Source organism: Odocoileus virginianus, chromosome 26, assembly GCF_023699985.2.
Source record: "Odocoileus virginianus isolate 20LAN1187 ecotype Illinois chromosome 26, Ovbor_1.2, whole genome shotgun sequence".
NCBI lineage: Eukaryota > Metazoa > Chordata > Mammalia > Artiodactyla > Cervidae > Odocoileus > Odocoileus virginianus.
Window position 1 is genome coordinate 20,872,194 of NC_069699.1, and position 20,983 is coordinate 20,893,176.

Below are 20,983 nucleotides of genomic sequence, written 5' to 3' on the forward strand. Positions count from 1 at the left end.
CTAATGAGTGACCACCTTGGCAGAGAAATCGAATGCGAGGGAGGGAGACAGAGCAACAAAGTTCCTGTGTGTTAGATAGGAGTAAGGAGATCTTCCTAGGGGGCAGAGGGATGTGCTGAGGCCCAGGAGAGTGATCAGATGTTCTGCCAAAATACTCCGGGGCCACGGCACAGGGGCAGGGAAGAAAGAGACCTTTCCCAGAGTGCTGAAAAGTTAATGGCAGTTTCTGCAAGTAACACTTTGTTCTGGGATTCACTTCTGCACCCTTTCAGTGATGCCCTAAATTTCTCTTTCCTTTTTTAAAAAGCCTTTTTTATAGACCCACAGGTGAGACTAAATTTATCATCTCCCTCCTACTCCTGAATGAAAGGTCTGCAAGTCTGCATGCTGGCACTGATTAATTTTCCACAGTGACATTTCGGCACGTCAGTCTAATGCCACCTAGATAAGAGCTGGCATAACCTCTGGTCTTCAGGACTCTTATTAACCACAGAAAGTCCAGAAGATAATAATATAATTTTCTTTTTCCTCATCAGCTTTCTTATTTAAAAACATCCTTTTTAAAAACAGATGTTCCTTCCATGGCCTTTAGGATCAAAGTGCCACAAAGGAGAAAAGCATTCCTCTCCAAATCCCTCAGTGAATTCAGTGGACGGGGGAAGAGCTGAGCCCACTCTTGGCAACCAGCAGGAGCACGTGAAGGAGGTGGCCTGAACTTGGCCGCTGGAGATAAGATGTACTTTCACAGTGGGGTTTGCTGTTTGTTATGTTTTTGCTACCCGCCCCACCCAAGGGTAGATACGTTCACACCTCACAGAATGTTTTTACCCATTTGTTTTGGGGAAGTTGGGTCTCTCTTTCAAAATGACAACATGAGCATATGTTTATCCTCTAAGCAGAGTGTTTACATGGGCTGGGGCTCACACGAGTTTGTGTCACAGGTAATAGCAGGGGGATGCAGGCGTTCCTGCATCTTTCTCAGGGAAGACTGGCCTTTCTAGCTGCTGTCCATGTGCTTTAGATTAAATAAAGTAGATAACAGAGAAACAACGAAGCCAAATGCAAGACTTCAAGCCTTTAGTTTCAAATACAAAAATCCCTGGCAGGTCAACGAAGTACATATCTGCCTCTCCACTGCAAAGTGCAGAAAAGCTGCCAAGGGCAGAGGCAGGAGGAGATAAAACCGAAGATTATGGCTTAAAATGGCATATTAATTTATTGGCCTTATTCACTGATTATGCTAGATTTTCTTTTAGACAGCATTTGCAGATTCCTCTTGGTGTTTAATGTTATTTTCTGTGAAATGAAGTATACAATATCACTTAAGAAATTCAACTATTACTGATTTACATTTTTATGATTCTAATTTATTGGCGCTTAAACTGCTGATCTGAACATTATCCTAATTAAATAGAGGATACATTTTCAGCCACAGAATTCCTTCGCCCCCAAGGGAAGAGCACACCAGCTCTGGTGTATTTTAAAATGGAAATAAACACGGTGCCCTTGGTTATTCTCTGGGTAGCTGTACCCAGATTGGAAGCTTTTTCTCTTATCTGGCCCTTATCCGTACCATTACAGAAAGGTTTTTAAGGCAATTTAAAGAAGAATCAAAGTAGACCCGATGGAAAAGATATCTTTCCTTAACCTCTCTTGACATCAGTTTGAATTGCTAACTCCCACACCTCTCCCACCCCCGCCCATGTTACGTGCAGAGGATGCAGCCACACTTTTTATTGCTTCCAGTAACATCTTGTTCTCTGTGCACTCAGATTTACCCTGCCTCCAAATCTGGTATCACCTGGATTTTTGTTTTCTTACACTTAATATTCTGCTGGCCAGATTCCTAAACATTTGTATTAGTGTTCAGCTGGATGTTTTGGATCATTAAATCACTTACTGTATTGTAAGTCCCCTACACACGGACCTTCACGTTGCAAACTTTCATAGATGCAGATATGTTCCATCAACGTCAGGTTTGAATGACGTTATGCCCTTCCCCTCCTATTGCTGACGATCCTTTAGCTCCACCATCCCCCACCTCTTCTCCCTCCTCCAATCAATAACTCCTCTTGCCTGTTCATTCATTGCAGCCCCTACACACCGACTACTGTACTGTACTACTGTACTTTTCAAGGTATGTACTGTAAGATTAAAAATGTTTCCTTTATTTTTTGTGTTTGTGTTTTATGTGAAAAGTATTATTAACCTGGTGCTGTACAGTACTAGATAGCCAACTGTGTTAGTTGAGTAAGTTAACTTGGTTGGACTTACGAACAAACTGGACTTAAACATGCTCTCAGAACTAAACTCATTTGTATGTAGGGGGCTTACTGTACTTGTGAAGGAGACACTGGCTAAGAAATTATTTTGATGTTCTGATTTGGCTTTGCATTTAACTTCATCAAACCTCTGAGCAAGCATCAGTTTGATTCTGATATAGATAGATAGATAGATAAATAGATAGATAGATACACTGGTTCACAAAGACTGAATGTTAATTTAAAAATATTTCTTAAAGTTCACTTACTGTCTCTTTACACGTTGGTTTGGTAGGACACAGTCAGCCACGTCACTCACAGCCATGAGGCTGAAGTTAGGTCTCGTCCGTAAGATGCAAGAGAATCTCACACATGTCAGTTCTGACATCAACTCCCTGCTGATTTACTACAACCTGGGCAGTCAGGAGGTATTTCCTTCTAAAGCCATATTGTAGAAACTGGACAGAACTAATCACTTAAGGGGGAAAAACCTGGGGAAAATTGGTGGCTATTTTACTTAAGCCACTCTTAGATCAGTGATCTAAGATACCAATTTGGTTCAGCCTAGACAAACTGCAAAAGGCACAGTGTGATCCTTCTTTAAGCCATTTTCTTTTCTTAATCTACAGTTTTTCTCGAAGGTCCTATCAACTCCAACACTGTAAATCATGGCACTTGGGGCCTTCAGAGGAGTTCTTTTCAGTAGAGAGTAAGTGGATTTGCTCTGCACTTTCTGATCCCCTATGAGAGAAAACAGATGTACACAAAACTTCTGTAGACTCTTAACACCGTTAACAATGTTTTCCTTCTATTGACTCTTTCCTGGTAATTCTAAACCACTGAGGCTTTTAGAACAGGAGTAGATATCACAAAAGTATTTTAAGAATGAAACTCCCAATTCCCATACCTCTCACGATCAGGTCGGCAGCGGCAGACAGCCTGTCGACACTTGTTTGGACCATGCAGACATATTTCCCAGCATGCTTCAGCTGGATGTTTCGGATCATCAAATCACCAGCTGAATCCTGCTGATAAAGTAGGGGAAAGTGGCTACAATTACTTTTTAATGAGCTCTAAATATCATTATCACACGAAGGACACTGTAACTAATAGATTTATTTTACACTGGCTGATGAAAACATTAGCGATGCAAGCCATGGCCTATTAAAAATGCGTGAGCCTGCCTGTTAGGTAAAAACAGCAAGGTACTCAGGACACAGCTCGGATAAGACCTCAGGCGTCTGGCCTCTGCGTCCCTGGAGCAGTTTGTCACCCACGTTGGAAGCACTGAAACTGTTTATTTTTTCAGATGCATTTATTTATTTTAAAATGTTTTTATTTTATATTAGAGTATAGCCCATTAACAATACTGTGACAGTTGAAGAACAGCGAAGAGACTGTCATACATATGCATACATCCATTCTCCCCTAGGTGGCGCTAGTGGTAAAGGACCCGCCTGGTAATGCCGCAGACATAAGAGACTTGGGTTCAAATCGCTACGTCGGGAAGTTCCCCTGGAGGAGGGATGACAACCCACTCCAGGATTCTGGCCTGGAGAATCTCATGGACAGAGGAGCCTAATGGGCTACAGACCATAGGTCCACAAAGAGTCAGGCATAATTGAAGCGATTTAGCATGCATTCGCCCTCAAACTCCCCTCCCATCCTGGCTGCCACGCAACATTGAGGAGAGTTCCCTTGGAAGCACTGAAATGTATGTAAAGTGGCTGCTGATTTAGTCCCGTGGGTTTCTTCAGATATGCCCTCAACCTACAGCTTTTGATGGCACTGCAGTACTTGGGAACTCTTTGTATGGAAAGCGGAGGCAAGTCCATGTTCGGAGGCACTTGTATTTTACTGCACAACCCTGTCTTACAGCCAGCATTCTGACTGCTCCTCAGTTTGAATTAAAGAATTACGAGGAGCAGACTCTCCAAGGAAATCTTGCATCCCCTAGTGTAGAACGGGGCTAATTTGCTTTCCAATGCCAAATGTGTGTTTGATCAGCAGATGAATAGCACTCATTACAGCCTGGTATAGATATCGAGGTGCCCTAGAAATATTTATACACCATTTACCAGCACAGTACTTTTAGTAAATGTGAGAAGATGCTGCTACAGGCCATCACAAAGCTGGCAATGAAACTGAAAAACACAGCAACACCTTAGAGTTTCATAGCTCTGTTAATCAAAAGTTTGGAGAATGGCTGCTTGTGCAAGAGAACACCCTAGGGTTCAGAGTCAGGAAGCGATGCTTATTTCTAAATCATGAAGGATGGCAAGGTAACATAGGTTATTTTGGCCCTATTGTTATTCTTTCAGATGGCAATAACATTGGATAATACTTGGTGGTATTTAATATCTGGCAGGCATGTATTATACTGAGTACTGACATGTCCTGTGAGGTAGGCACTTTTGCTATCCCTACTATACAGATGAGGAAACTCAGGCACAGAAAGGCTAGACATTTCGCCTGGAGTCACCTAGCTGGTCAGTGGCAGAGCCAGGCTGTGAGCTCACATGGTCAGGCTGCAGTCCCTATCCTTTACTAGAATGCTGTGCTGTCGTCTGGAAAGATCTTATTCTAAATTAATGTGTACTTGGCTTCATCCTTGATTTCAGTACAACATATTACATATTTAGTCAAGGCAATGAAAGATATAGACCTGCCAATAGTTACAAATAGGGTTAGAAGAAGTGCAAAAGCATGTTGTCAAGAGAGAGCTGAAGCTTTGAAACTTAGCTGTCTGGGGCTGATCCTTGCTGTGTGTCTCTGGGCCTTAGTTTATTAACCCATGAAAGAAGGATGCATTGTCTATGACACTAGCTTGTGAGAAGCAGATGAGATTGTATGTGTATATGAAATCCTGAAAACTGTAAAGCACGGGTAAATTTAAACTAGTATTGGGGGTGGCCATGGACAGTATTCTTTGGGAAAAATTATGTCAAAAATATTAAATCTAATTCAAGCAGAGTTGTGCTTTTCTTTTTAAACCTGGAATCTTTTTTTTTAAATCTATAACACTTGGATTCTCATTTAGATTCTACTATTTACTCATGAAATCTTCTAATTGCTAGTAAAATAGGATAATTGCTACCATATTTCACAGAGATTCTGAGGATTAAAGAGCTGATACATATGAAAATGCTTGATAAATGATTAGACATTTTGCAACTATAAGGTATCATCATTACCATGGCTATTAATACTACTTTACCTAAGACATTTCACATAGTAGGATTTTGAGCATAGACTTAAACAAAAAATATGCCTCATAAGGGAGTGTGTGTTGTGAAGGTACAAAGTCATAGTGGTTTAAAATAAATAGCTACACTATATCAATAATTTGTTTTATTCACCAAGGGCTGGAAGCTCAAAGAAGCTAGTGGTAGCCTGGAAATTTTGGAGCACAGATATCCATTAACAGAATTTTGTGACTGTGTGGTTTGGAGGTAAGAGGCTCACAGAAGGAGACCACAATAACTTTCTCTTTCCCTTTGAAGTCATTCAGACCACAATATTTACTGAGATCTACATTCACATTCCTACCATAGAGAACCACACAAAGCTGTGGTCTGCTCTGCTCCTGACAGAACCACTGGAGGTGACCAGAGGACAATGAAATTATAACTCTTCTAAAAACTGCAATCGGTTAGCTCTACCAAAAGTCATTTGCAGCATACTGACCTGGCAAGTAGAAACTGCAAAATGGGCTTAACTTCAGAATTGCTCCCTTACCTCTTCTGTTGTCCAGCGCCAACTCCATAGACATTAATGATCCTGGTGGCTAACACACTTAGCTCTCACAATTTGCAATGATGTCCCAAATGTCGCACTTAATTCTTTAGCAATGACTGATTGGCACTTAGTACTGGCATCACAAAAGAGACAAACACGTGCCATACGAAAGGCTGTTGAGAGCGATTCCATGGACAGAGGTCGTTACAAAAGGTGGTCCTCAGTGCCCGACTCCATCGGGGGCCTCTCTACCCACCTTTCTGTGGTTCAGCATAAGGTTCACTTCTGTCTTACTGGCAGAATTTATATTTTGATAGCCCAGGCAGCTGTTCTGATTGGTTGTTGCCTATGCCATCCTGAGAATATTTTTATTATCTCTCCTGCCCAAGACACTGGTTTTACTATGAACATAAATATTCTGTTTAATCCATGAAGGTTTTCTCAATGTATACTCTCATGTTATTAGAACTATTATTACTCTTCCTTCAGTGAATACAATCATTAAAATTCCTCACATACTATTTTCGGTGGTAGGCACTGTGCTATTTAGGTTTCTAAACCTGAAGGTATTTAGTATCCTCAATGATGTTGTGAAATAGCTAATATCATTCTTTATTTGGTCAAGGTTATTAGGCTGAACTATATCAAAGTGGTCCAGAGTGGTTAATAATGGCAATTCTAACCAGTTTTCTCAACCAGAGTTCCAAGGGAATCAATAGACTCAAGTCTTCCATTGACTTAATGAAATAACTTCTCTCTCATCCATTTAAAATGGTACCAGTCATATACAATCCTTGGGAGGCTTGAGAAAATAGTTACAGAAATTATTTTGGGTGTTTGGTAATTCGGTAGAGATGTATTGTTTGGAAAAGGCAGAAAGAATGCAAATAATAGGAATAGCATCATATTTGAGAAGAATATGTTGAGGGTCAAAATATCATATGTATAATTTATAAGCTTTAGTTCATTTATTCTCAATGTAAGAGATGGGGATAAGATGAGATGGGCAAATCAGATTCCTTTTGGAGCATGGAGGAAGGGAGTGTTTTCAACACAGCCTCATGCTTATATTCTGCTGTCTTTGATTAGTCCTCTCCATGATAATGGCAGCTGGAATGAATCTGTTTTAAAATTTGGATTGGAGTAGAGTTGATTTACAAGGCTGTGTTTACTTGCAGCAAAGTGAATCAGCTATGCATGCATATATCCACTCTTTTTTAGATTTTCTTCCCATATAAGACATTAGAGAGTACTGAGTAGACTTCCTTGTTCTATATAGTAGGTCCTTATTAGTTATCTATTTTATATATAGTAGTGTTTTACATATAGTAGTTATATTTTATATATAGCAGTGTGTATATGGCAATCCCAATCTCCCAATATATTTCTTCCCCCTGGAATCTTCATTACTAACAGGAAAGTAGGGCTATGTTATGGTAGAAAAACTATCCTTGAAAATGATTGTCATAGATTCAAACTGTTTCCAAATCTAATGTTTTCTTGGTGTGAGTTCAATGGTACTATGTATTTTTTATGGGAAATAATTAAGGCTTTTGGAAAACTCAATCACTAGAATTCAAATTATTTGGAGATAATAAACAATCTGATCAGACTTTCAGATTCAAGAAAGAGAGCCCTAACCTCACAATGATGAGTATTCTACAAGAGCCAAAGGGAGTTTTGCCAGCAGTCTAAAAGCATACGAGTAAACTGTCCTCGAGCTATTTTATTAATTCAGTTCCGTTGCATATGGTTCACCATGGGGCAGAGGAATTTGGGATTTGAAGTTTCAAGCTGAGACCTGCAGTTTATTAGCAATCAGGCCAAGGCAAGCCATGTATCTCCCATGACCCTGAGTTTTCTCATTCATGTACAGATGTGAATAGCTAACCTGTAGGGTTAAGGATTATGAGGGTTAAGAAAAGGACTGGCAAACAAATGACTCAATAAGCAGGGCCACACTTATGCAAAAAAGAGCAGACGTTAACCAAGAGTTTTTTAAAGTGTTTGAGCAAAATCATCAAAGGATAACTTTATATTTCCTTTCAAGTTAGTCTACACAAGTTGTTTTGACTCACTTTAGGGGCACATTGCATTTACTGTGGATAATCTGATATTTATACTTACCCCTCCAACTCTTTCAAAGTGGTCCCCATCTCGGTCAAAGTCTATCAGGCGTCCATTAAATGACCAAGTGAATATGATGTTGAGCGAGTGATCGTGTGTTACCTGGCATGGCAGAACAATACTTTCTCCAACAGTGACATCCATACTAGAAGGAGGTACCATTACCTTTGTTGGATCTAGAGAGTGAAAACAAAACAGAACAACAAAGCCTATGAGCAAAAGTAGAAATAAAATGTAGAATTCAAGGGCAGGATGAAATACTAAGGAGTTTGGCTTTATTTTTTTCTTAGGCTACACCCGGCAAGCCTTAGTCATCTGGGAAGCTCAGATTTGAGCCAGGAGGTCATTTTTAATATGAAAAGATGAAAACACTCATAATGTGAACCTTCACAGAGCAACTGAACTCAGCTGGGGAGGGCTGAGGTTACATCTCCTAAGACAGTTCTGGAGGGGCCTACTTCTGCAGCCTGCTCTGAAACTGCCTCTTCAAAGAGGTTTTCATATCTCCCTAGTTTCACTAGAAAGCTGAGTGCAAGCAGGAAAATCCATGCTAATTGGAAGCTTTCTTTTTTCTACTATAAAAGTGATACCTGTTTAGTATAGGAAATTCAGAAAATTCAGGGAAGTTGAAAGAAGGAACCAAAGCCAAACAAAATTATGCTTAGTTTCTTAGTGTTCGGATAAAATTCCTATTTTCATTTTAGTATAATTTCTCCCTGTCTTTTGGATTCATAGATTTTCAGTTCTTTTGTTTTTCAGTATAGCAAACATGCTACATATATGATATTTCTCTTTTTTCTCTACTTAAATATAATACAGGCTTATATTTTATCCACAAATTTTTATAACCTGCATGATAGGCTGTTAATTGTTTCAACCATTTTGAAACTAGTAAATATTTTAGTAAATTTATTATAATTATAAATAATGCTATAATGAATATCTCTGACAAAATGGTATATATATATATGTAGGTATAGCTTATTTCTTATTCAAGAGTAGTTGATTTACAGTGTTGTTTCAAATGAAATGTTAGTTTCAAATATATAGCAAAGTGATTCAGCTATACACATATTTTCTTTCTCAGGTTCTTTCCCACTATTATTACAAGATACAGAATAGAGCTCCCTGTGCTATACTGTAAGACCCTGTTGTTTATTTTATATACAGCAGTGTGTATATGTTCCTTCCAAATTCCCAAGGTATCCCTCTCCACCCTTCCCCTTTGGTAATGATAAGACTGTTTTCTATGTCTGTAGGTCTTTCTGTTTTGTTCAGTTCAGTTCAGTCACTCAGTCATGTCTGACTCTTTGCAACCCCATGAACCGCAGCACACCAGGCCTCCCTGTCCCTAAACAACTCCCAGAGTCTACCCAAACCCATGTCCATTGAGTCGGTGATGCCATCCAATCATCTCATCCTCTGTCATCCCCTTCTCCTCCTGCCCTCAATCTTTCCCAGCATCAGGGTCTTTTCCAATGAGTCTGGTCTTCGTATCAGGTGGCCAGAGTATTGGAGTTTCAGCTTCAGGATCAGTCCTTCCAATGAACACCCAGGACTGATCTCCTTTAGGACAGACTGGTTGTATCTCCTTGCAGTCCAAAGGACTCTCAAGAGTCTTCTTCAGCAGCACAGTTCAAAAGCATCAATTCTTTGGTGCTCAGCTTTCGTTCTAGTGCAACTCTCACATCCATACATGACTAATGGAAAAACCATAGCCTTGGCCAGATGGACCTTTGTGGACAAAGCAATGTCTCTGCTTTGTCATATGCTGCCTAGGTTGGTCATAACTTTCCTACCAAGGAGTAAGCGTCTTTTAATTTCATGGCTGCAATCACCATCTACAGTGATTCTGGAGCCCCAAAATAAAGTCAGCCACTATTTCCCCATATATTTGCCATGAAGTGATGGGACTGGATGCCATGATCTTAGTTTTCTGAATGTTGAGCTTTAAGCCAACTTTTTCACTCTCCTCTTTCACTTTCATCAAGGGAATCTTCTGTTCTTCTTCACTTTCTGCCATAAGGGTGATGTCATCTGCATATCTGAGGTTATTGATATTTCTCCAGGCAGTCTTGATTCCAGCTTGTGCTTCTTTCAGCCCAGCGTTTCTCATGATGTACTCTGAATGTAAGTTAAATAAGCAGGGTGACAATATACAGCCTTAACGTACTCCTTTTTCTATTTGGAACCAGTCAGTTCTTCCATGTCGTTCTAACTATTGCCTCCTGACCTGCATACAGGTTTCTCAAGAGGCAGGTCAGGTGGTCTGGTATTCCCTCTCCTTCAGAATTTTCCACAGTTTATTGTGATCCACACAGTCAAAGGCTTTGGTATAGTCAATAAAGCATAAATAGATGTTTTTCTGGAACTCTCCTGCTTTTTCAATGATCCAGCGGATATTGGCAATTTGATCTCCGGTTCCTCTGCCTTTTCTAAATCCAGCTTGAACATCTGGAAGTTCACACTTTACATATTGCTGCAGCTTGCCTTGGAGAATTTTGAGCATCACTTTACTAGCATGTGAGATGAGTACAATTGTTCAGTAGTTTCAGCATTCTTTGGCATTGACTTTCTTTGTGATTGGAATGAAAACGGACCTTTTCCAGTCCTGTGGCCATTGCTGAGTTCTCCAAATTTGCTGGCATATTGAGTGCAGCACTTTCACAGAATCATCTTTTAGGATTTGAAATAGCTTAACTGGAATTTATCACCTCCACTAGCTCTGTTCATAGTGATGCTTCCTAAGGCCCACTTGACTTCACATTCCAGGATGTCTGGCTCTAGGTGAGTGATAACATCATCATGATTATCTGGGTTGTGAAGATCTTTTTTGTACAGTTCCTCTGTGTATTCTTGCCACCTCTTCTTAATATCTTCTGCTTCTGTTAGGTCCATCCCATTTCTGTACTTTATTGCGCTCATCTTTACATGAAATGTTCCCTTGGTACCTCTAATTTTCTTAAAGAGATCTCTAGTCTTTCCCATTCTATTGCTTTCCTGTATTTCTTTGCATTGATCGCTGAGGAAGGCTTTCTTATCTCTCCCTGCTATTCTTTGGAATTCTGGATTCAAATGGGAATATCTTCCCTTTTCTCCTTTGCTTTTATTTCTCTTCTTTTCACAGCTATTTGTAAGGCCTACTCAGACAGCCATTTTGGGTTTTTGCATTTATTTTTCTTGGGAATGGTCTTGCTCCCTGTCTCCTATACAATGTCATGAACCTCCATCCACAGTTCATCAGGCACTCTATCAGATCTAGTCCCTTAAATCTATTTCTCACTTCCACTGTATAGTCATAAGGGATTTGATTTAGGTCTGGTCTGTTTTGTAAATAAGTTCATTTGTAGGATTTTTTTAGATTCCAAGCATAAGTGATATTTTTCTCTGTGTAACTTTACTTCACTCATATATCACTTTTTAAAAATGAGAACTACTGATTTGTTTTTAAATTCACCCTTTACATTATAGTTTTAATTGGGAATGAAATGGACTTGCTCAGCCAAGATAGTTTATGAACCCTAAAACTACTTTCACACATAGATAGTCTCTACTTTCTCACTGACATAGAATTTCATAACTGATGTCAGAGAGTAAAATGGTGAAAAGCAATGTGAATTAAATTGAAAGGTCATGTAAGTGCCTACAGAGTGAATTTATGAATTCAGCCATATTCCTGAAATTTCTCTATACTGAACCTTAAAGTCAAACAAAACGAACCAAACACACCACAATAAAAAAGACAAATCAAAAGCAAAGAGAGACGGTAAAAGAATGATGACTAATCCCCTTCCACATTCACAGGATTGTGTTTCACAGGCTGTGCAGCACATAAACATTTACTGAATGTACCTCCTAGATTACAATCTCAGCTGAGAATTTTGTAACGGAGTCTCTTTCCAACAACCCACTCACTAAAATTTCCTCTTTAAAGAGTACCCAAAACAGTACTTTCTACCGTTTTATCCTACTTCGGAAAGCAAACATCTCAGGTCGTTAAAGAAGGAGTCTGTGTCCATCTGAACTGAGTCAGTTCAGTTCACTCATTCAGTCATGTCCAACTCTTTGTGACCCCATGGACTGCAACATGCCAGGCTTCCCTGTCCATCACCAACTCCCGGAGCTTGCCCAAACTGAAGTCCATCGAGTCAGTGATGCCATCCAACTATCTCATCCTCTGTCGTCCCCTTCTCCTTCTGCCTTCAGTCTTTCCCAGCATCCATAAATGGATTCTAATCTAGTGGAGGAATATACTTTTGCTGTTTTCTGAAAATAGGTAAAGCTCAGGACGAGTGGATTGGTGTGCTCTTGGTGATTTCACGGTGTGCATCAAATCAGAAGTGAAAAACAGGTACTTCTAGCTAACAGTTTTTTGCCTGGAGAACTCCATGGATAGAGGAGCCTGGTGGGCTACAGTCCAGGGGGCTGCAAAGAGTTGGACGCAACTGAGAGATTAACACACACAGTAGCTAAGAGATAATGGGAAGGACAACTGCTTATTTCAAAACCTGGGGCTTCTGCAAGTCACATAATCAAAATCTACTATTGATTAACTGACCCACAGGAAAAGGTACAGACAGAGATTTTTTTAATGACGGAAGGAGTTAAGAATAAATCACCTTTGAATGACGCTAAGCAGAAAACCTAGAAATAACTCCATTTCACTTAATGTGTCATTTATCATTTTTTAATTTAAAAATTCATCTATAAAATGAAGACTGGAACACATAATTCCTGGACAAAATTATATGCATCTCTGGTTTGTATTTGGCATGATGTCATCTTATTCTATTTTAAATGGCTGTCCACTGATTTTGCAATTTAGATTTTCATTTTAATGTACCTTCATTCATCTGTGGATCTATCTACCAAGCAATCTTTATGTATTATATGGATAACAGTGTCCTAGTACCAGGAGAGCCGTGACAAAACTTCTATATAAAAACTAACTGAGGGACTTCCCCGGCGGTCCAGTGGTTAAGAACTGGCCTTATAATGCAGGGGACGCAGGTTTGATCTCTGGTTTAAAAACTAAGATCCCACATGCCACAAGGCAACTACTGAGCCTGTGTGCTCCAGAGCCCACACACAACTAGAGAGTCCATGCACCATTATGAAAGATCCTATGTGCCACAACTAAGACCAAAAGCAGCCAAATAAATAAATGCTTGTGCTTGGTAACTCATTCTTGTCTGACTCTGAGACCTGGCTCCTCCATCCAAAGTTTTCAGGCAAGAATACTGGAGCAGGTTGCCATCTCCTCCTCTGAGAGGATCTCCTCCTCTGAGAGGATCTCCTCGACCCAGGGAATGAACCCGCATCTCTTGCGTCTCCTGCATTGGCAGGTGGATTCTTTACCACTAGCGCCACCTGGGAAGCCCAAATAAATCAACAAAGAAAAACAAAAAACCAAAAACTGAGTCTAACTCCTAATTAAAAAACTAAACTAACAAACAGAGTCTAACTAACTAAAAAACTAACTGTTCACATTCTAGATACCATGTTATATGCTTGACATGGATTGTTTCATTTATTTTTAACAAATACATACTATTATTCCTATTTAACAGATGAGGGAAACTGATGCCTACCAGTGGTTAAGGAACTATCTGTTGTGCTAAGCTGTCTCCCTTCATTTAGCTAAAAACATGATATATCCATTCATAAATGATCCAGAGAACAAGGCTGAGGGCATAATACAGCAATCTACACTCTTGATTATGTGTAGTCAGCCAAAGACATTAAACGCAAAAGAAATTCAGAGACGGCCGTGGGGTGAAGATGGTTTCAGAGGGCCTTACTGCAAGATGAATGAAGTTACTGTCTTAGGTAAAAAGCAGTGGTGATTTTATACCTCAAATTCTGGCTCTACCTATAAGCTTACACATCTCACTGATGAGTGCAGAGTCAGATGTCAAGGCTAAAGTCCTCAAAAATGTCTCGGAGTTGGCACCTACCTGAAAGCCTAGAATCAACTGTAATTCTGGTTACATTTTTAAACTGACATCTTTTTTTTTTTCACCTAAAGAAATGTTCATCCTTTTATGCACATTCAGTGATCTGGGACAGCTTTTATTATTATTGCTGAACTCAACTGCCTGTTAACCAAGGACCAAAGTTCTCTAAATTAAGAAGTATGCTGCTACAGCTACTGTGATGACCAGATGCTAATTCATTACCTTAGCACTTGTCACTGATTCACATTTGAGCCTTGAAGTTGCAAGAATCAATGCAAAGGAAATCAAGCACTGTACACACACCAAAGAGGTCTCCCTGGGACTAGAGAAGATTAAACTAAAGCGGTTCAAAACCTCATTAGTTTCTTGGTTTTCTCAAATTGTATGCTTGTTCAGTACTCTGGTTTTCTGTGTTGTGAATTCAGATGCTCTTTATGTGATTAATTTATTTAAATTTGAATACAAACACTGTACACAAATAAGCAGATGGTGTCTTCAAAACAAAACTGTCTCCCCTCCTTTGGTTTTAATTCATCAAGATCAGGAAGAACCTATATTTACGACTTGTGTTCTGAAGAGTCACTCCATCTATTGTTCTGTGCATAGAACTCTCAAAGGCAATTAGAACTCAAGATGTGAACTGATGTCTGGATTTGGATGTAATTAAATAGCAACAATAAAATAGGGCCAACAATACCCTATAACTTTCCAGCTTCTGGTTGGTTCACCACATGGAAAATTATAAATTCAGAACTCCAGAGGACTGATGCTGAAAATATATACATATATTTATCAAGAGCTTAACCATCAGAGAGTAAAAAAAAATTCTTTTATGCTTTATAGTGATTTCTATAACATAGAGAGGACAGAAGTCAACTAAGTGCTTTATTCTAAAAATCAAAACAAGCATGAGAGAGAGATTTAATTATTAACCACTGTGTTAATGATTAAGTCAATGATTAGATGCATAATTCCTTTCACACAAACAATGAAATATCAGAAAGGTAAAGTAAAAAACAATACTTTTAAAATCACATCAAAAAATAAATAAAATGCCTAAGAGGAATAAACCTGACCAAGGAGGTAAAAGAACTATATATGGTGAGAACTATAAAACATTATAAAGGAAACTGAAAAGGATTCAGTTAAGTGGAAAGATATCTCATGTTCTTCAATCAGATGAATTAATTTTGCTAAAATGGCAATGCTACCCAAAGCAATCTACAGATTTAATGTGATCCCTGTGAAATTATCCATGACATTTTGCACAGAATTAGAATAAATAATCAAAAAATTAATTTGGAACCACAGAAGACCAAGAATTGCCAAAGCAATTCTGAGGAAAAAAAAGCAAGAGGCTCTCTCAGACTTCAGACAATAAGACAAAGCCACGGAAGTCAAAATAGTGTGGTATTGGTACAAAAACAGACATACAGATCAATGGAACACAATAGAGAGGTCAGAAATAAAACCACATATCTATGCTCAATTAATCTTTGACAAAGGAAGCAAAACTATAAAATGGGAAAAAAGACAGTCATCAGCAAGTAGTGATGGGAAAGTTGAACAGATGAATGTAAATCAATGAAGATAAAACATACCTTTATAACATGCATAAAAATAAACTCAAAATGGCTTAAAGACTTAAACATAAGACATGACACCATAAAACTTCTAGAAGACAACATGGGCAAAACATTCTTTGACAAAATGATACCAATGTTTTCTTAGCTCAGTCTCCCAAGGCAACAGAACTAAAAACAAAAATAAATGGAACCTAATAAAACTTACAAGCTTTTGCACAACAAAGGAAACCATACAAACAAAAATACAGAAAAGACAACCTACAGAAGGGAAGAAAACATTTGATGCGATGATGCTAAATAGCTTATACAGCTCAACAACAACAAAACAAACAACCTAACTGAAAAGTGGTCAGAAGATCTTAATAGATATTCCTCCAAAAGAAGACATACAGGTGGCCAGTAGGCACATGAAAAGATGCTCAATGTCACTAATGAAGAAATGAAAATCAAAACTACAGTGAGTACCACCTCACACCAGCTTGAAAGGCCATCATTAAAAAGTCTACAAATAACAAATGCTGGAAGGGTGTGAAGAAAAAGGAACTCTCCTACACTGTTGTGAATGTAAATCAGTGCACACTCCTTCCAAAGCTTTTGCATCTCAAAGGAATCAGAATATGATGAAGCAGGAAGAATGGTTGAGATTTTAAATGATTTCTAAGGTCACTAAAAAAAATTAGATTGAGACTTCCTAGCAGCTTTCACTGGTCTATATAAATGCATTAACCTTCTGCCTCTTTGTTATGAAATTGGGAGAAATGACTAGATAGAGCTGCAACAAGTTGGAGAGTTATGTTTGAAATAATTTGAGTTGAAAGAGGCTACATGAATGCCTATGAGTAAGTATGGGTTGATATATACTTAAGTAGGTATCAGGAAGAACGTATCAACAAATTGATAAAGCACACCTTTGTAAACAAAAATGAAATATTTACCTTTTTCTCTCTGTTTGATCCTTCAAAAATCTGGCCTTACTTCAGCTGGCTCCCCTGTGCACTTGACGGTTTATTGTGACCAGATTACAACTAGTTATGCTAATCATTGTTTTGATTTGTTTTCTTTGTTTTGAAATTTTTTATGCTTTCTGTCTCTGTTATAGTATGATCTTATTAATATTACTAGCTGTATGACTTATTTTGTCTATTTTATAAGACTGCAATCTATGTATGTGTGTATGTGTGTGTGTGTGTGTGTGTGTGTGTATATAGGTGCTTGTATCCCTATGTATATACAGATGTTAGTATCTATATGTATATATAGATATAAGAGATGGAGGTTCTCCAGAAAACTAAAAATAGAACTACTATATGATCCAGCAATCCCACTCTGGGACATATACCCAGACAAAACTGTAATTCAAAAAGATACACGTACCTTTATGTTCATAGTAACACTGTTTACGAAAGGCAACATGTGAAAACAGCCTAAATGTCCACTGACATAAATGGATAAAGAAGAGGTGTTGCTATGTCTCTCTGTGTGTGTATATACACAATGGAATATTGCTTAGCCATGAAAAAGAATGAAATACTGTTACTTGCAAAAACATGCTTATAACAAGGGATTTTTCATACTAAGTGAAGTCAGTCAGAAAAAGAAACTATCATAAGTTAACTTATACATAGAGTCTAAGAAATGGAACATATGAACCTATCTATAAAACAGAGTTAGACTCATAGACATAGAGAACAGACTTGTGATTGCCAAGTGGAGGAAGGGAGTGAGAGAGATGAACTGGGAATTTGGGTTCCCAGTAAACTATAGTAAACTATAATGTAAACTATTATAGTTACAATGGAAAAACAATGAACTCCTACTTTATAGCACAGAGAACCATATCCTGTCTCTTGGAATAAATCATAATGGAAAAGAATGCATATGTGTGTGTGTGTGTGTGTGTGTGTATAACTGATTCACTTCACTGTATGGTAGATTGGCACGATATTGTAAATCAACTACATGTCAATAAAAATGTAAAAAAAACCATTCACTTAAAGCATGTAATAAAAATGCAATCTGTAACAATTTAATGTCTTTTGTAATCTCTTAGAGTATTTTATTTAAAGGAAATTATCTCTTTTATAGGGCTTCCCTGATAGCTCAGTTGGTAAAGAATCCATCTGCAGTGCAGGAGACCTCTGTTCAATTCCTGGGTCAGGAAGATCCTCTAGAGAAGGGGTCGGCTACCCACTCCAGAATTCTTGGGCTTCCCTTGTGGCTCAGCTGGTAAAGAATCCACCTGCAATGCAGGAGACCTGGGTTTGATCCCTGGGTTGGGAAGTTCCCCTGAAGAAGGGAAAGGCTATGCACTCTAGTATTCTGGCCTGGAGAATTCCATGGCCTGTATAAATCCATGGGGTTGGAAAGAGTTGGACATGACTGAGCGATATCTCTTTCATGTTGAAGAACACTTTGCCCTCACTGTACTTTCTTTTCCTATTAATTTTAGCTAAATTTTACTTTTAAATCTCATTTTATTTTTTGCTTTGCTCAAATTGCTTAATGACAAGATGTATTATTTTACAGAAACAATTATTTTTCTGAAAAAATTTTGACTGCATATATTCCAAGATGTTAATATTGGTCAGTTCTGAGGAGTATGATAAATACAATTGGATGCATAAATTATAACACATTAACCAAGTCTACGCCCTGACCAGTAATGCTGAAGAAGCTAAAGTTGAATGGTTCTATGAAGCCTACAAGACCTTCTAGAACTAACACCCAAAAAGGATGTCCTTTTCATTATAAGGGACTGGAATGCAAAGTAGGAAGTCAAGGAACACCTGGAGTAACAGGCAAATTTGGCCTTGGAGTACAGAATGAAGCAGGGCAAAGGCTAATAGAGTTTTGCCAAGAGAACTCACTGGTCATAGCAAACACCCTCTTCCAACAACACAAGAGAAGACTCTACACATGGACATCACCAGATGGTCAACACCGAAATCAGATTGAATATAATCTTTGTCAGCAAAAACAAGACCAGGAGCTGACTGTGGCTCAGATCATGAAATCCTTATTGCCAAATTCAAACTTAAATTGAAGAAAGTAGGGAAAACCACTAGACCATTCAGGTATGACCTAAATCAAATTCCTAACGATTATACAGTGGAAATGAGAAATACATTTAAGGGACTAGATCTGATAGACACAGTGCCTGATGAACTATGGATGGAAGTCCATGACATTGTATAGGAGATAGGGGGCAAGACCATACCCAAGAAAAAGAAGTGCAAAAACCCAAAATGGCTGTCTGAAGAGGCCTTACAAATAGCTGTGAAAAGAAGAGAAGTGAAAAGCAAAGGAGAAAACAAGAGATATACCCATTTGAATGCAGAGTTCCAAAGAACAGCAAGGAGAGATAGAAAGCCTTCCTCAGCGAGCAATGCAAAGAAATTCAGGAAAACAATAGAGTGGGAGAGACTAGAGAGCTCTTCAGGAAAATTAGACATATCAGGGGAACATTTCATGCAAAGATGGGCTCAATGAACGACAGAAATGGGATGGACCTAACAGAAGCAGAAGATATTAAGAAGAGGTGGCAAGAATACACAGAAGAACTATACAAAAAAGATCTTGACCCAGATAATCACAATGGTGTGATCACTCATCTAGAGCCAGATATCCCGGAATGTGAAGTGAAGTGGACCTTAGGAAGTATCATTATGAACAAAGCGAGTGGGGGTGATGAAATTCCAGTTGAGCTATTTCAAATCCTAAAAGATGATGCTGTGAAAGTGCTGCACTCAACATGCCAGTAAATTTGGAAAACTCAGCAGTGGCCACAGGACTGGAAAAGGTCAGTTTTCATTCCAATCCCAAAGAAAGACAATGAAAAAGAATGCTCAAAGGACTGCACAATTGCAGTCTGTGTGTGTGTGGATCACAATAAACTGTGGAAAATTCTGAAACAGATGGGAATACCAGACTATCTGGCCTCTTGACAAACCTGTATGCAGATCAGGAGGCAACAGTTAGAACTGGACATGGAACAACAGACTGGCTCCAAATAGGAAAAGGAGTACGTCAAGGCTGTATATTGTCACCCTGCTTATTTAACTTATATGCAGAGTACATCATGAAAAACGTTGGGCTGAATGAAGCACAAGCTGGAATCAAGATTGCCGGGAGAAATATCAATAATCTCAGATATGCAGATGACACCACCCTTATGGCAGAAAGTGAAGAAGAACTAAAGAGCCTCTTGATGAAAGTGAAAGAGGAGAGTGAAAAAGTAGGCTTAAGGCTCAACATTCAGAAAACTAAGATCATGGCATCTGGTCCCATCACTTCATGGTAAATAGATGGAGAAACAGTGGAAACAGTGGCTGACTTTAATTTTTTGGGCTCCAAAATCACTGCAGATGGTGACTGCAGCCATGAAATTAAAAGACGCTTACACCTTGGAAGGAAAGTTATGACCAACCTAGACAGCATATTAAAAAGCAGAGACATTACTTTGTCCACAAAGGTCCATCTAGTCAAGGCTATGGTTTATCCAGTAGTCATGTATGGACGTGAGAGTTGGACTATAAAGAAAGCTGAGCACCAAAGAATTGATGCTTTTGGAATGTGGTGTTGGAGAAGACTCTTGAGAGTCCCTTGGACTGCAAGGAGATCCAACCAGTCCATCCTCAAGGAGATCAGTCCTGGGTGTTCATTGGAAGCACTGATGCTGAAGCTGAAACTCCAGTACTTTGGCCACCTGATGTGAAGACCAGACTCATTGGAAAAGACCCTGATGCTGGGAAAGATTGAGGGCAGGAGGAGAAGGGGACAATGGAGGATGAGATGATTAGATGACATCACCGACTCCATGGACATGAGTTTGGGTAAACTCCAGGAGTTGGTGATGGACAGGGAGGCCTGGCGTGCTGTGGTTCATGGGGTCGCAAAGAGTCGGACATCACTGAGCAACTAAACTGAACTGACACAGTCAAAGGCTTTGGCATAGTCAATTAAGCAGAAATAGATGTTTTTCTGGAACTCTCTTGCTTTTTCGATGATCCAGCAGATGTTGGCAATTTGATCTCTGGTTCCTCTGCCTTTTCGAAAACCAGCTTGAACATCTGGAAGTTCATGGTGCACATACTGTTGGAGCCTGGCTTGGAGAATTTTGAGCATTACTTTACTAGCATGTGAGATGAGTGCAATTGTGCAGTCCTTTGAGCATTCTTTGTCATTGCCTTTCTTTGGGATTGGAATGAAAACTGACCTTTTCCAGTCCTGCGGCCACTGCTGAGTTTTCCAAATTTGCTGGCACATTGAGTGCAGTGGTTTCACAGCATCAACTTTTAGGGCTTGGAATAGCTCA

At 39.0% G+C, this 20,983-nt stretch overlaps 1 protein-coding gene across 13 annotated transcripts in view; it reads right to left on the reverse strand.

The window, feature by feature from the left end:
- CNTN4 (contactin 4) overlaps positions 1-20,983 on the reverse strand; it is a 971,999-nt gene that overhangs the window by 23,878 nt on the left and 927,138 nt on the right. For 12 of the 13 annotated variants that reach the window (XM_070455652.1, XM_070455646.1, XM_070455639.1 and 9 more), the window contains 2 exons: positions 8,127-8,302; positions 3,169-3,289 (listed from right to left, as the gene is read on the reverse strand). In XM_070455652.1, coding sequence (XP_070311753.1) covers positions 3,169-3,289; positions 8,127-8,302 — 297 coding nt within the window. The remainder of the gene's footprint in view (positions 1-3,168; positions 3,290-8,126; positions 8,303-20,983) is intronic. The other variant, XM_070455651.1, reaches the window with a different exon arrangement.